Genomic DNA, 13,220 nt, shown 5'->3' with positions numbered 1-13,220 from the left:
CGACTCACGTGTTGTGGAGGCATCTTTTGCGACATTTCTTCTTTTGCGAGTTTTGGACATGGGTTTGTATGTGGACCTCTTGCGTAAAGTGGAGGGTCTCTCGGCAGTCTGGCTCGATGGGCCTGTATCAGACGCAATAGCAGTGTTGTCGGGTTGAATTGAAACATTTTGGCTTGGTGGAGTAGAGTTGGCTAGCACATAACGAACACTGGCAGGGACAGGGTTGGGCGCGAGTTGACGGAGCTTCGGAGACATGCTGGGTTTCTCGCTTCCGGAGTAAGCAGCGGTCGTCGGTCTCCTGCGCCTTTTCTAAGTTCTTCGGCACTGGAGAGTAGCAGGGTGAAAATTAGTGCTGTTAATTTAAATGTTAGTGTTCACGTTAGCTTCTATTAGAGGGGAAGATTAACGCGCGAGAGATAAGAGAGCTGCAGAGACCGACTCCGACTTAATGCAGCTAAGCCGTGCCTTCTGTGAGTGAAGCCGAGAGCTTGTCAGTCTCTTGCATAATATCTGTATGTCTTTAGGATAATTGAGGTTGGTAGGTAAAGTAGTGTCACAAAAGATAGAATAAGAAAGAAGCCATCGTGTCTAGGACAGATACATGTATAGAGCAAACATAATAGTTCTAACTAGAACTAGTATCACACTCTATATGACTTAGAATAGAAGGAAATTAACACATATTAAGCAAAAGACACATGCGCTAAGAATGGGAAATTTATCTTAACGTTAATGGCTATCTGATACATCGTTTAAAAACTTAGTGTAATGTGTCGTACACTTATTGTCTAGGAGCTGCCTAGTCACTTTTCTTTGCACACATACAAGTCAGTAGACACATGCAGTAACGAACGTTGCTTAGATTCGATCTGAGTTTTATATCAGCTTTAGGCTGCAAGTATTCGTCCTCATCCTTATTTACATGCACTGTGCTTATTATGAGTTAAATTCTGAGAAGGAGCTAAGCGCTACTTCGCTATCATCCCATGCCCCATATGATCATTCTTCTCCAGCACATCTTCCACTGTAACCTTGCTCTGCATACCCTTCACCACTATGGCCTCATCTTCTTCCTCCTTGATTTTCTCCTCGCACAAGTCTACGTTCTCACTTTCGATAGCGGTAACACTAGTAACAGTACCCTCACACTCATCCATCTCCTTGATCCCATGGAGAACCTTACGCAAAAGACTACCCGGCGCCACTAGTTCCTGGCTGTAAGAGAAGCGTTCTGGATTCGGGATACCGTAGAGAATGAATTGTAGAACGCCTGTGCGCTCAAAATTTACTACAGCAGAAATCGGAAGGGTCCTGTCGCTCATGAGTGAAAAGGTTGTACTAGCTTTTGGTCGAAGCCATGACGGGAGGGAGTATGGCCATGGTTTGAAGGCTACTTCCTCCACACCCTCCTCTTTCTCTCTCTTACTATCCTTCATAGTCTCCTTCATGTCATTTTTTTGAGACGTGGATTCCAACACTGTAGGCATTGTCGTTACCATCCCGCTGCATAGCGGAAAAGAAGGGGGACGCGTTGAGCACGGGTCGAAGTTGAGTAGGTGACTATGAAGCCGAAACCTTCTTCGGTTTCAGCGTTTGAAGCCTCGACAGCGTCGAGAGTATTTGGACGGAGACTGTCGAATCGCGAAGTGGGTTGGGCGCTAGGTGTTATGCGTTGACGCATTATTCGTACAGAGAATATCTTGCGGAACATTGTGGCGTTCTAATTGAATGGTTTCCGTCTGCTATTTCTAGAGGTTCTCGTACGGGTGGTTTATCGGAGTTGAGTAGAATGACTGATGAAAAGAGGAGTGAGCTGTACCGTTAGAAAGACCAAGCGTCGGCGGAAAAGGCTCCATCGGTAGTGGGCGAAGGGGATTCCAATGCTCTTGGTATAGACGACGTCGCACACAATACTCGCATAGCGTTGTCCAGACACGAGTGAAAAGTTTGAGGTAGGTATGCGTTGACAGTGTTTGGGCGCCGCTAGTGTTTGCCTCTCTAAAACCCGGCCAGATCGCGAAGTTCGAAACGTTCGAGATGGTGTGTTGCAGCTCTTACGTCTTTGTCGCTTGAGCAAATGTTTGTGTCTGGATTGGTAATATTCTGCTCTTCTCTCACTGTCAGAGGTGGGCCCCTAAGGATCACGGTACAGAGATCTTGGTGTTGGCAACGAGTTTGACTCCCCATGAGGTCCGAACTGTGGAAGAAATTGGATACGTTGTCTTGCCGAGCAGATAGTGAATTAAATCGATGTTGTAAGGGATGTGTAGTGCGGAACTGGCGCTGCACTGCGCTAGGTAAAAAGGTTTATCTACTATTACCCACAATTTACAGAAGTAGAAACAAAGCTGGACGAAAAAAGAAGATGAAGACCGAGACTGTCCAATGTATACCAGGAAAAACGATGAGGGTATCCGAATTTCGCTCAAAACGCGTAGATCAACCAAGATGCAATGACGTGAGATATTCACAGAAGGAAATGTGCGACCCTATCACTTCGCGTCGAATATATTAACGGGGGGAATTAGCGCGAATGAACCAAATTTGGGATGATCACAAGGAAAAAGGGCGAGCTAAAGACTGGAGCTCAGTCACCATCCCACATGGGAGGTACCCACTCCTGTCCAGGATAACTAGTCGCCTTCATAGTGGGCTCGTCATCTTCCACGGCAGGCAGCTCAAATACCTGTCTGCTATTGCTGTGACTCCCACGTCTCTCCCAGGTTGAAGCTCCTCCGGTAGTGCTGCCGCCAATGCTTCTCAGGCTGCCAACCTGCCCGCCACCAGACGCGCTGCGCTCAAGCTCTCTTGCTCTTGCTCTTGCAGCCTCGCGTTCCTGCCTATCGCGTTCATGTCTCTCGCGCTTCTCCTTTTCGCGCTGGACGCGTTCCATGTGGGCGAGATTCTCTTGCTGTAGGAGCTGGCGACGTAACGACTCCGCACCCATGTCTGGTGATGTGCGTTGAGGTGAAGCAGCCATTGAGGCGGGTTGTGGATGCTGCAGGATACCAATCGAGGGTTGACGTGGACGAGAATCTGGTTGTCTATCACGCGGTTCACCGTCTAGATCCGTTGTGATATTGAGCGGTCGAAGTCCTTCGGGGCGACTCTTATCTAGACCACTATTAGGCACACCAGGACCGTCATATGATGGTGGGGCTTCATTTTGAGCTTTCACATCATACTGGGATCCATTCCCGTGTGACGAGGCATAGACGTAGTTTGGCGACGATGGGCTATGGGAATGCGGCCGTTGACCCTCAAATGAAAAAGGCTGGGCGTTAGAAAGTCCGGGTCGCATAGGACTATGGGCTATTTTTGGTGGTGGAGGTGGGGCAAATCCGCTTGCAATGAAATTCTGGGGACTATTGATCACCGTGGGGTCGGGAGACATGGGCAGAGGATACGCAGCGGGTGGCGGGGATTGTCCCGGATGTATCGGTGTTGGTTGTACAGGTGTCGCGTCGCGGCGGATAATGGGCTGAAGATTTTGACTTGATCGTGCTGCCTGCGAGGTCGCATAGGGCTGCGTGAAACTTCGCGGCAGAATTTCCCTGAATCCACCGCCGTGTGCTTGAGCATGTGGAGGTACAGTATTTAGCGTAGTCTGCTCGGGCGATAAACGAGGCGATGGTGATCCGGCAGCTCTCTCGTCCTGCTGTTGTTGTTGGGCGGTAAAGCGTTCTTGCATGTATTGTCCCTGTCGTGCTCGAACAATGTCTTGTTCGGTTGCTCCCGCTGGGAAGTCGAGATGCCATGGAAGATCCTGCTGATGTACTTCTGATATGCTGCTCATTCTTGGCTTCTGGTACCGTTGGCCACTAGGGGCTGGAGAGTAGCTAGGCATTGCTGGAGAGTTTGATATTGGCGACACGAGGGACATTGTGCTAGCATCCGAGTGCATTCGACCGTTTGGAGGTACTTGTGAGTGTGCAGACACTTGCGGCGACACAGCCTGCATTATTGGCTCCGAAAGCGGACGATTGTGTTGATCCACTGAAAGTTGCACGAGCGCATCCGTCTGACTGAGTGACAACGACTGCTGTTGCCGATCAAGCGGCGATACAAATGCCCCAGATACATGACTATATGCCGCAGGTATTGGAGGTGCGTCATACCTCGGCTCTTGCGTAGGGGACACTGCAGGTGGAGATATCGGCTCATCATCTTGAGAAGCAAAAAGAGGTCTTGAGTCGTGCGCATTGTGGTATGGAAGCTGAGGTTGATAGTCGTTCGGTCGCAACTCTACCAAAGATTGGTGTTGTTGCTGCTGACGCGGTCGTTGCACCCACGCATCGTCGTTCGGCCATGGCCTATTGTGCTCTGGTGCAGATCGCTCCTGTCGTAGTAGTTCCTCCCGTTGTGCTCGCCAGGTTTGATGGGCGAGGTGGTCCTGGGATATCTCGGGGTGTGCTTGTTCTTCTAGTTGTTGCTCATATTGATGGTCCCTCTGAACACTCTGCTCGTACTCAGACTGCTGTTTTTTGGGGGGTTGCTGCTGTCGCTCAGCCTGTGGGACCGTATAAACTCCTTGGTGAGCTGTTTGCTGTTGATTACGTTGATCTACCTGTTCCCGCGCGGCTAAAGAAGCTGCGTAGGCTCCACTCCCAGCTGGAGCTGGCTCAGCACGATGATTATAGTATCCTCCAGGAGGTGGATCCGAATCTTGATCTCGCGTGTGTGCAAGAGTGTTCTGGAATGGTGCACTAGAGGGCTGTGCTTCAATCCCAGGATTGGAAGCTTGGGATTGATTCAATTGTAAGCTGCTTTGCCGAGCTTGGTGTTCCATCGCTAGCTGCTTTGTTTTAAGGAATGCAGACGCTTCCTCTGAATGCAAACTAGAGATTGGCTCTCGTGATGACAGAACTTGCTGCGTCTGTTGCTGATACGGCTGAGGTAGCTTTTGAGGATGCATGTTGGGTGCTGGTTGCGATGGCCCAAGCTTTTGACCCAGGGGTGGCCTACTTTGTATGGTATGAGGCGGAAGTTGTCCGGGAGGATAGTATGCTAACCCAGACTGCTGTGGCTTATTCTGCTGATGCTGAGGTACTCTATGAGAGGCGTTGGGAGTAGCTGGAGTAGCGATCGCCTGTATACTCTTCTGTGCCTTCTTTCCTTCTTTTGACATCTTGTATTTCATAGCCGATCCATCACCATTCACACCACCTCGAATGAACAGAGCGCCCAACGCAGAAAATCTCTTCTTCTTGCCAGATTCTGGTCTTTTCGAGTATGATACTTGATGGGCCTGGACTTGAACATTGAATATTGACGGTGGCTGCTGGGATGAAAAGTCGTTGGGAAGGTCGGATGCAATGCGCGCTCTCGAATCGACACGCGGTTCTACCGAATGTACCTGTAACGAAGCCTGCCCAAAATCCGGTGGCTGGCCCATGTTTGGGCGACTATGCGGCAGAAAAGAATGTTGCTGGTCGATAAGCTTTTCTGCCGATGCCTCCCTAGGGCGCATAAATCTGTCCATTACAGAGTGAAGCGGAGTACCAGAACTAGGATCCGGCGGAAGTGGCTTGGACTGGGAGATTATGGCTGTATTGCCAGAGTTGGTCGTATGCTGGAGGTTCGCCTGTGTCTTACCACCAAAGCTCTTGAACATTGATGTAAGCCGAGGTTTCGAAGATGACTTCTCCTGGTTTCTTGATGTTTGCTCGGCAGGTTGAGACGAAGAATTGGCGGGTGATCTAAACGCGGCAACTTGGTATTGCCCTTGCCTCTGCAACAATTGCTGTTGCAGTTCAAATTGATTTCTCGGTCCATGAGATTCCATCTGCCCTTGTGCGCGATTCGGGTTGCTCTGCGGCCCCGAAATTGCTGGCCTCTCTTGTTCTGCTAGCGGAACCCGACCCGAAGCTTGAGTGGCCTGTGGTAACTGACAGTTAAGATCAGGACTTCCGGAAACTGCTTGCTGGGAAGCTTGATGGCCCGCAGGACGCCAAGAACTGACGGTAATCTGAGTGGTTTTGTTACTGGGATCGATTGACTTTACCGCCTGGAAGATATTCTTGGATGGAGATGGGCCAGATGCAAGCATTGGCTGGTGCCTCAATGCGCTCCGATCCGAGGGCGGTACGACGTTTGCTGGCGGGTTCGGTAAGTACACTGTGTCCATGTGTAGTGATTGCTGGGACTGATTACGATGCTGCATAGCGACAGGGGAAGATTGCGTTGCATTTGCAGATGCGGTCTGGTTGATCTGATCTTGAGGTTTGCCGTCTTGGTCTTCAGGTCCTGAGACGAAGCTCATTGGCCTTTCAAAACTGTATCTTGGGCGATCACCATCGCGAGATGATGGCGCTGTCGCAATACCGGAAGTTGAAGGCTGTGATGGTTGTTGTTGGGTAGTTGCCCCTCGCACCTGGAGATGTCCAAGTCGCAAAGGCTGGCCATGCTCGTCTTGCACATCCTTGACGACTCCGTTATGATCTGCGTAAAGATCAAAACCATCGTCTCCACCATACGACATCAAAATCTCCTCTGGAATCTGTGGTGGGACTGCCGAAGGCTTCACGGTGGACTCTGGCTGCATGCGACGAATTGTTGACGGGGTTGATCTTCCAGTAGATGTTTGAGAGTAAGGGTTGCTTCCCTCGTCAGAAACCATGGCAGATATCTGCGAGAGCATGGATCTTGACCGTTCTGGAGCCGCCGTAGCGCTATTTAAAACCTGCAGTTGCTGTGCTTGGTGCTTGAAGTCCGGAAAGCTGGCCTGGCCATGGGAGTGGCTGTTTGACATGGCGGGACGTGAATGCTCGCTGTACGGTTGTCCAGCCTTGGGTGTCTCCGGACCGTTCTGGGTGGTAATGCGCGGAACCTGCCCGGCGGGCGTGACGAGGTTGCTTTCGTCCCCCATCTCATCGGAAGCGCGCTCAGCCACGCGTGGATCAATGATGCTGTGTCCGCGGCCCCATGATGGACTAAGTGATCCGGAGGCGGTATGCTTTTCAGCGGCGTCGACAACTAAGGAGGGCGGCGCGGAGCGCGTCGAGGTGTCGCTGTCAGCCGCCGCAGCACTGGCCCCCGCAAGGGTATGGCTAAGCGAAGGCTCCTGGTCCCCATGTCTTCGTATCTCCTGCTGGGCTGGGGCTGCAATCGCGCCAACGGCCATTACTCGACTGCCTGCGTCCGCGTCGCGTTCTTCTCCAGATGTTGTCGCGCGGATTTCTGCGCTTCCATCTGCATTCCCGAGATCCCGAGTGCTTGTCGGAAGCTGCAAGTCACTCTTAGCAAACCACACAGGACTGAAAGCGCGTTCCGCATCCGCCTTTTCATCTCTCGACATGCCCTCGTCGTCTTTGACATCAAAAGGCGCCTCGGATACAGGTACACTAGCTTCGAGCGACGATACTCGCCAGACTTTGCCAGTACGAAAGGCATCATCAAGAAGACCGAGAGTAGGCGATTCAACATTAGATGCACGTTCTCCGTGGCGGATCGTTTGTTCTGCGCTGGCGAGCTCGTTGACTGTGTGGTGCTGCGGAACCGAAGCGCTGCCGTAAACAAACGTCTCGTGTCCGATGTCCAGGAACGAGTGTTCTGCAGACTCCCGGGGCCTTTCTTTCGAACTTAGGGTACTGAGAGGATTCATAGACGGCCATTCTATAGCAGCGACATTGTCTGGTGACTGTCGCGCCAGCACAAAGGGTGTGTCTTCATACCTGATGACCCGGGCTCCACGCATTCGGTCATCGCGCTCGACATCCCCCACATCCCCGTCCTTATCTGATGTAGTACTGGCAGATTTGCCCACAGGAGCTAGTACAGGGCTGACACTGTCAGATTCCTGTTTCGCATTCAGTGCTGTCACTGGTGCCAAGCTTCTTCCACGAACAAGCTCCCTGTCGCTGTCTTCATCGCTCACATCCATGTGTCTGTTAGTGTACATAGGCGGCGGTTGCTGGCCATGTCGCAAGGATGTTGGTAATGGATCGTGATTCAACTGTGGCGGTTGATCGTCGTCATCGATGCGATCATCTCTGACCCTCTTTGGCGATTCGTCACTGAACCCGAATTGAAACCCATCGCGTCGGAGATCATCAGATTCTGCTGTAGGTAGGTCTGGTTGGAAAGATCCCTCTGGGGCACGAAGCATTGTCTTATAGTCATTCGCTCTTTCTTGCGCACCAGAGATGTTATTGTCGTCAGCAAAAACTGGGTGATAATCGAGGCTTTTTGGATCTCTCGTAATTGCTGCTGGCATCGAATGTCTGTTGAAAACAACAGGAGGGGTTGAATGCCGAATAACAGATTGCAACATCCGATGGCTGGCACTGTCCTGACTAGACCTACGTCGATAATGCTTGATGGCAACCTCGTTTGGAATGGGTGGAACGGGAGGAACATAGTCTTCAGCGTCCTTGTCCTGATTTGAAAAGGCACTCTTTGCTGGCGACGGCAATATGCCCAAATGCGCCTGCGAAGAGCTTCTTCGCATCGCTGTAGTATTGAAGTACTCGTTGAGAGCAGCCGGTGGAGTGCCGACCCAAGAGTCTGGAGCATGGAAAGAATGCGGCCGACGTTCCCCCATCAGGTAGTGATGGAGCTCGCGGGGAGGCGAGGTCTTAGGTGTCGAGTCAAGGACGGATGGAGTAGTTTTCGGCAGCGCCACACTACTCGGTCTGGTTCTGGAGCGACTGGCACGCCGAAATTGGGACGAGAATGAAAATCGACGCTTCTTCTTCTCTTCGTTCGAGACTTCCTCCTTCTTTTCCTTTTCCGTCATGGAGCGTAGCAGTTGCACTCCTGACGATGCTCTCGATCTTCGTGTAACGAGCTCGGGCTCTTGAGAAGCTTCGCGCGAAGAAGGAGCAGAGTCGGCCCGGTTATACGAGGAGGTCTGAATCACGCATCACATCAGCAAACAACACCGTCGTAAGGAAGCTGAGCCGCCTCAGTCAGACTTGGCATTACGTTGAGATGATTATGAAGCTACAGGCGAGGACTACGATCGTAGATGGCGAAAGAATGAAAACGCCCAAAGCAAGGTCAGAAACGCCACATTCAATGTCCATACGATTACATCCAATCACCCGCTGTAGTCCATGGACCAAGGAAAATGGTAGTCGTGACATACGATGAGAATGCCAAGCAAAGAAAATGGGTAGAAGAGATCATTTATCTACCTTTTCGCGGCCGAAACGGCTCTTGCCTTTCGCAAACAATCCCTTGGCACTGGTCATGCCTTTCCCTCCTAACACATTAGCAGTATGAAGCAAGTCCTTGCCTTTCAATTGCATCTGCTGATTTGCAATTCGTCCGCCAAATCCTGAACCAGATGATGCAGGATTAGTGGGAGAGTCTGAGCTCGCGGGGACTGGTACGCTAGCATTGTTATTTTGGTCGGCGCTCACGTCGTAGCTACTCGAACCACCAAGCTTGCCAAACAGTGCAAGAGAGCCAGTGTGCCTGTGACGTGCCGAGCTTGTAGGCACACGCTGTACTGGGTACGTCTGCGTAGCCAGCTCGGGGTTTGCTTCGAGCGCAGAGCGTAGCCAGTCATTAAGGCCATGATCAACTGTCGCCCAGTACTCGCGTGTCTTGTTGTAGGTGTCAATTCGCTCAGCAGCAGTGTTAAGCGTTGCTATTTCCCGAGCGCCCAGAGGCTTGTCCGTAATTGGCGACTTCGGCGAAGGCTCCTCCTGTACGGCAATGGGTGTTTTCGGCTCGTCGTCAGATGGTACAATTGCGGGATGTTCCGCAGGCTGCTCTATCTGTTGCTTCTCGTTCAAGCTGGATCCTCCGAGTCCCGAAGTCTGCTCATGCTCCGCACTGAAACGTGGTGGGAGATCCACGGCTTCGGGATTGAGCTCTGTGTTGACAACATGAAGTCCCGGGGAGCGTGTTTCTTCTCGAGCAGGGCTAGTTACGGAGCGCGCAGTATCGACGGTTGGAGAAGCAGATCGTTGCGGCATATCACTGCTACTACTAGGGTCAGGTTTAGTGACCGTGAAAGTGTGCTCTGGGCCAAAGTACGAGTCTGGAAGGCCTTCTGACCACTCCTGTCGTTCTTGATCTGCAGCTCGTTCCACAGTGGGAAGGCGACTCTCCGTTGCCTGTGAGGCTTTTGTAGGCTCAACAGCGGCTACACCCTGCGCTTGCTGGTCTGGTGTTTGCGATTGCGGGTTGCTTGCCTCCCAGCTAAATCGATTGAGTATCACAGGCTTGGTCGGTTCTTCCGATTGTGGGAGAAAAGACATGGCCGCATCGGATGGCTGATCTTGAGCATAGCGCTCAGTATCCTGCGAAGATCGACGAGAAGCCCGATCTTCATCTGCCCAGTAGGTATCATACTCACTGGGCAGAATAGAGCTAGCACGATTTGTGCCTGGGCTGGCGGGGTGGAGCGAGGCTTGATTAGACTCGCTGGCCGGCGACGCTGGAGCCTTGAAAGGGCTGAGACTGGCGACAATCTCCTTGCGAAGACGGTCACTTTCCTGGTCTTCAGCAGAAGGGTCAGTACTTAACTGAGGATCAAGACTCGGCCGTTTAGGCTGACTCTTGAAGGGCTGTGAGGGCCTCTCTTTCAAAGGCGGGGGTGGCGGAAATTCTGATTCCGGGGTGTCTTTCGCGGGAGGAGTTGGCGGCACGCTTGAGCCGGAAGTGCCAGTACGATCTAGCTGAAGAGGCCTTGGTAAATAGATATTTCCGTGGTCAGTACGACGTGCTTGCTGCTGTTGAGTCTCGGATGTTTGGTCATCGGCACCCAAGGTTGTGCGGATAGAATTGACCATTGCAGCTCCAGCATCTCTAAGAGCGGCGAGCGGATCCGGAGTGTCCGTCTCTGCCGACAATGCCCCGGCAAGTGGCTTCTTATCTGTTGTAGCCGTCAGATCGGATCTGTTGAGCGCACTCGGACCATTGTTCGCGAAACTCAATCGACGGTCTTGCTCGCCCGGATCCGAAGGTGTCATAGCGGTAGTAGCATAAGACTCCCACTGGCCTGGAAGATGGGGACGAAATTCTTTGACAGGACTGCTGGGTTTCGAAGGGCTAGCTTTCGTTGGAGACGCCGCACGTGAATTATCGTTGCTCCGTTCCCACGATTGAACACTGTTCCTCGAGCGATTGGACTGTGTAGAGCCACGTCTCGACGATGCCACCTCTCCAAATTTGCCAGCCAACGCCTGCACACGACCCTTGCTTGGAGACTCTGAGCGATCGCGCGGCAAGCCATCATCGAGAGGGCTTTGCGCGTTATGCGACTCGAGGAAGTTGTTCTGTGATTGAAGCTCTGAAGCGCCCAGTCCGGGTGCGCCATTGTCTGGACCATCCCTGACAGCAGTAGCAATATCAGCCTCGCGAGTAGCATATGCAGGGGATGGACCATTAAGGCCGCCTTCCATTGCGCCCGGAGTTTCGTTGCTTTCCATCGTAACAAGGGCGGAGGAGGGTTCGGGTACGTCTCTGCTCGGTGCTAAGATAGGGGATCGTGCAGGACTGTCACCGCGTGTGGGCGTAGCGAGGCCGCTGCGCGGTAGGGAAGAGTTGGAGAAGTTGCGATTGTGACCCGGGGACGGTTTTCGTGGAACGTGGTGTATGGGCTCGACGATCTTCGCAGAGGTTGGCTGGGTAACGGGCGTCGTGACTTCACTTGGTTCTTCTGCGATGGCGGGTGTGGTGCTTTCTGCTTGATCACGGTTTCTCAGTGCTGAGGCTGCTGAACTGGGCACGCGGCTCATGATTGGGCTGATTCCGGAAGTGCTTCCAGTATTGCTCCTCAGAAGGTCTGAAGTTGAATCGTTGTCATTTGATATGGGCGTTGGCGGAACGGAACGCGATTCGTCAGCGCGAGTAAATGCCTGATCAACAACAGAGCGCAGACCCTTGTCATCCTGTGGTGACGCAAGGGATTGATTTTGCTGGGGTTGTTGTTTGTCGTGCGGGGCTGCTGCATCATAATCAGGCAGATACTCGCTCTTGCGCTCAGCGACGGTTTCCATAGGCTGCAGCGATCGCCCGCCTTCTTGAGCAGAGAGCACGTTGTCCTGTATCGGAGAAGAAAGAGAGTCCAGGCTTGGTCGCGATGATTCCATTGACGCCCGCTCCCGCTCCTCTTGGTGCCGCTTGTAGATGTCGGCTGGTCTGATGAAGGGTAGCGGCTTGTCAGATGCCTGACTGCCATTGCGTGATCGTGGCGAAGTAGACATTGGCATGTCTCCCTGGCCTATGCTACTCTTGCGCGGGGGAAACTGTGTGTTGAGCGGCGGGGTGAAATCGGCAGGGACCTGCGATATGCGAGTCTGGAGAGGCGGGGGCATGGCAGAGTAGCCCTGCTCATGCTCGTGGCCGTGTCCATGTTGGGGTTGCGGTATTGTTGAGGAGAAGGCGCGCTGTTCCTCGCCGTGCTCGAAGGAATTTCTTCGGGGTCGTGGGAGGGGCGCCTGCTGGGAGGGGTCGGTGAAGCTGCGCGATGGTTGCTCCGTCCGCTGGGCATAGTATCGTTGCGCCAGAGGCTGTGGCTGCTCGGGCTCCTGGTTGACGCCGTATTCGTCGTACTCGTCGTAGCCGCCCCAATCGTCGCCGTCGTAGGCGTTCTTCTTCGCCTGGACCCATTTCTTCGTTTTGGCACGGTTGACATTGGTCTTGAACGACACAGGCTGGCCGGCGGAGAAGGGCGACGCGGTCCGATCGCTAACACGAGTCAGTTCAGGACAGCAGGCGACATGCGCGTGCAGAGGTGGTACGTACAGCGGCGACCTGGCTTCCTCTTGCTGGAAGCGGAAGGGGCCAGACATGATGGCGTAGGAGGGTCCGGAGATGGCTAGGATGCACCGCTCTCGCTCTACTAGGGCCGAGCCCAACGCCAGCTATGTCCTGCAGCGCATGCAACCGGGAGACACGAGGGGCAGCCTGCCGAGATGGAGTCTGCGACAACGGTGGGGGCCGGGGGAGCGAGGCAGTGGTGGTGCAGGTGGCCGGAGTGGTGATAGACAGCGTGGCTGGAGCCGGGCGGGAGGGTTGATGAGGGCTCGACCAAGCTTCCGGGGGATACGTCACCTGCCTGCGCGTGCGAAAGGCCCGACGTGATCACGACAACGACGCACTCGACGGGAGCAGCTGGGCAGGCGAGGATGGGCGCAGAGGACGCGGTGGAGGAGTAAGGAGAGCTAGCAATCAACTCCCCTTGACGCAGCTGCTCCGCGCGGTCTGACGGGTCTACGGCCAGTATAGCGCCACTGCTGGTCATCGCCGGCGCCGTCGAGGTG

General features: G+C 53.3%; 4 protein-coding genes across 4 annotated transcripts; all 4 read right to left on the bottom strand.

The window, feature by feature from the left end:
• Nucleotides 1-968: 968 nt before the first annotated feature.
• J4E86_008572 (uncharacterized protein) lies at nucleotides 969-1,487 on the bottom strand (the record flags this gene model as incomplete). The annotated part of the gene is made up of 1 exon (XM_051449083.1): nucleotides 969-1,487. The coding sequence occupies one exon, from the start codon at nucleotides 1,485-1,487 to the stop codon at nucleotides 969-971; it is 519 nt and encodes a 172-aa protein (XP_051299502.1).
• Nucleotides 1,488-2,587: 1,100 nt separating this feature from the next.
• Nucleotides 2,588-2,980, bottom strand: J4E86_008571 (uncharacterized protein; the record flags this gene model as incomplete). The annotated part of the gene is made up of 2 exons (XM_051449082.1): nucleotides 2,588-2,686; nucleotides 2,774-2,980. 2 exons carry the CDS (start codon nucleotides 2,978-2,980, stop codon nucleotides 2,588-2,590), a joined length of 306 nt encoding a protein of 101 aa, XP_051299501.1.
• Nucleotides 2,981-5,981: 3,001 nt separating this feature from the next.
• On the bottom strand, nucleotides 5,982-8,737 carry J4E86_008570 (uncharacterized protein; the record flags this gene model as incomplete). The annotated part of the gene is made up of 3 exons (XM_051449081.1): nucleotides 5,982-6,117; nucleotides 6,480-8,091; nucleotides 8,305-8,737. 3 exons carry the CDS (start codon nucleotides 8,735-8,737, stop codon nucleotides 5,982-5,984), a joined length of 2,181 nt encoding a protein of 726 aa, XP_051299500.1.
• Nucleotides 8,738-9,125: 388 nt separating this feature from the next.
• J4E86_008569 (uncharacterized protein) lies at nucleotides 9,126-12,749 on the bottom strand (the record flags this gene model as incomplete). Its single annotated transcript, XM_051449080.1, has 1 exon — nucleotides 9,126-12,749. One exon carries the CDS (start codon nucleotides 12,747-12,749, stop codon nucleotides 9,126-9,128), a length of 3,624 nt encoding a protein of 1,207 aa, XP_051299499.1.
• Nucleotides 12,750-13,220: the final 471 nt, after the last annotated feature.

The sequence above is a fragment of the Alternaria arbusti genome (assembly GCF_024043155.1).
Source record: "Alternaria arbusti strain BMP 1465 chromosome Unknown scaffold_14, whole genome shotgun sequence".
Taxonomy (NCBI): Eukaryota; Fungi; Ascomycota; class Dothideomycetes; order Pleosporales; family Pleosporaceae; genus Alternaria; species Alternaria arbusti.
The sequence above is the reverse complement of the archived record's forward strand: the minus strand, read 5'-3'. Positions and strand labels throughout refer to the sequence as shown.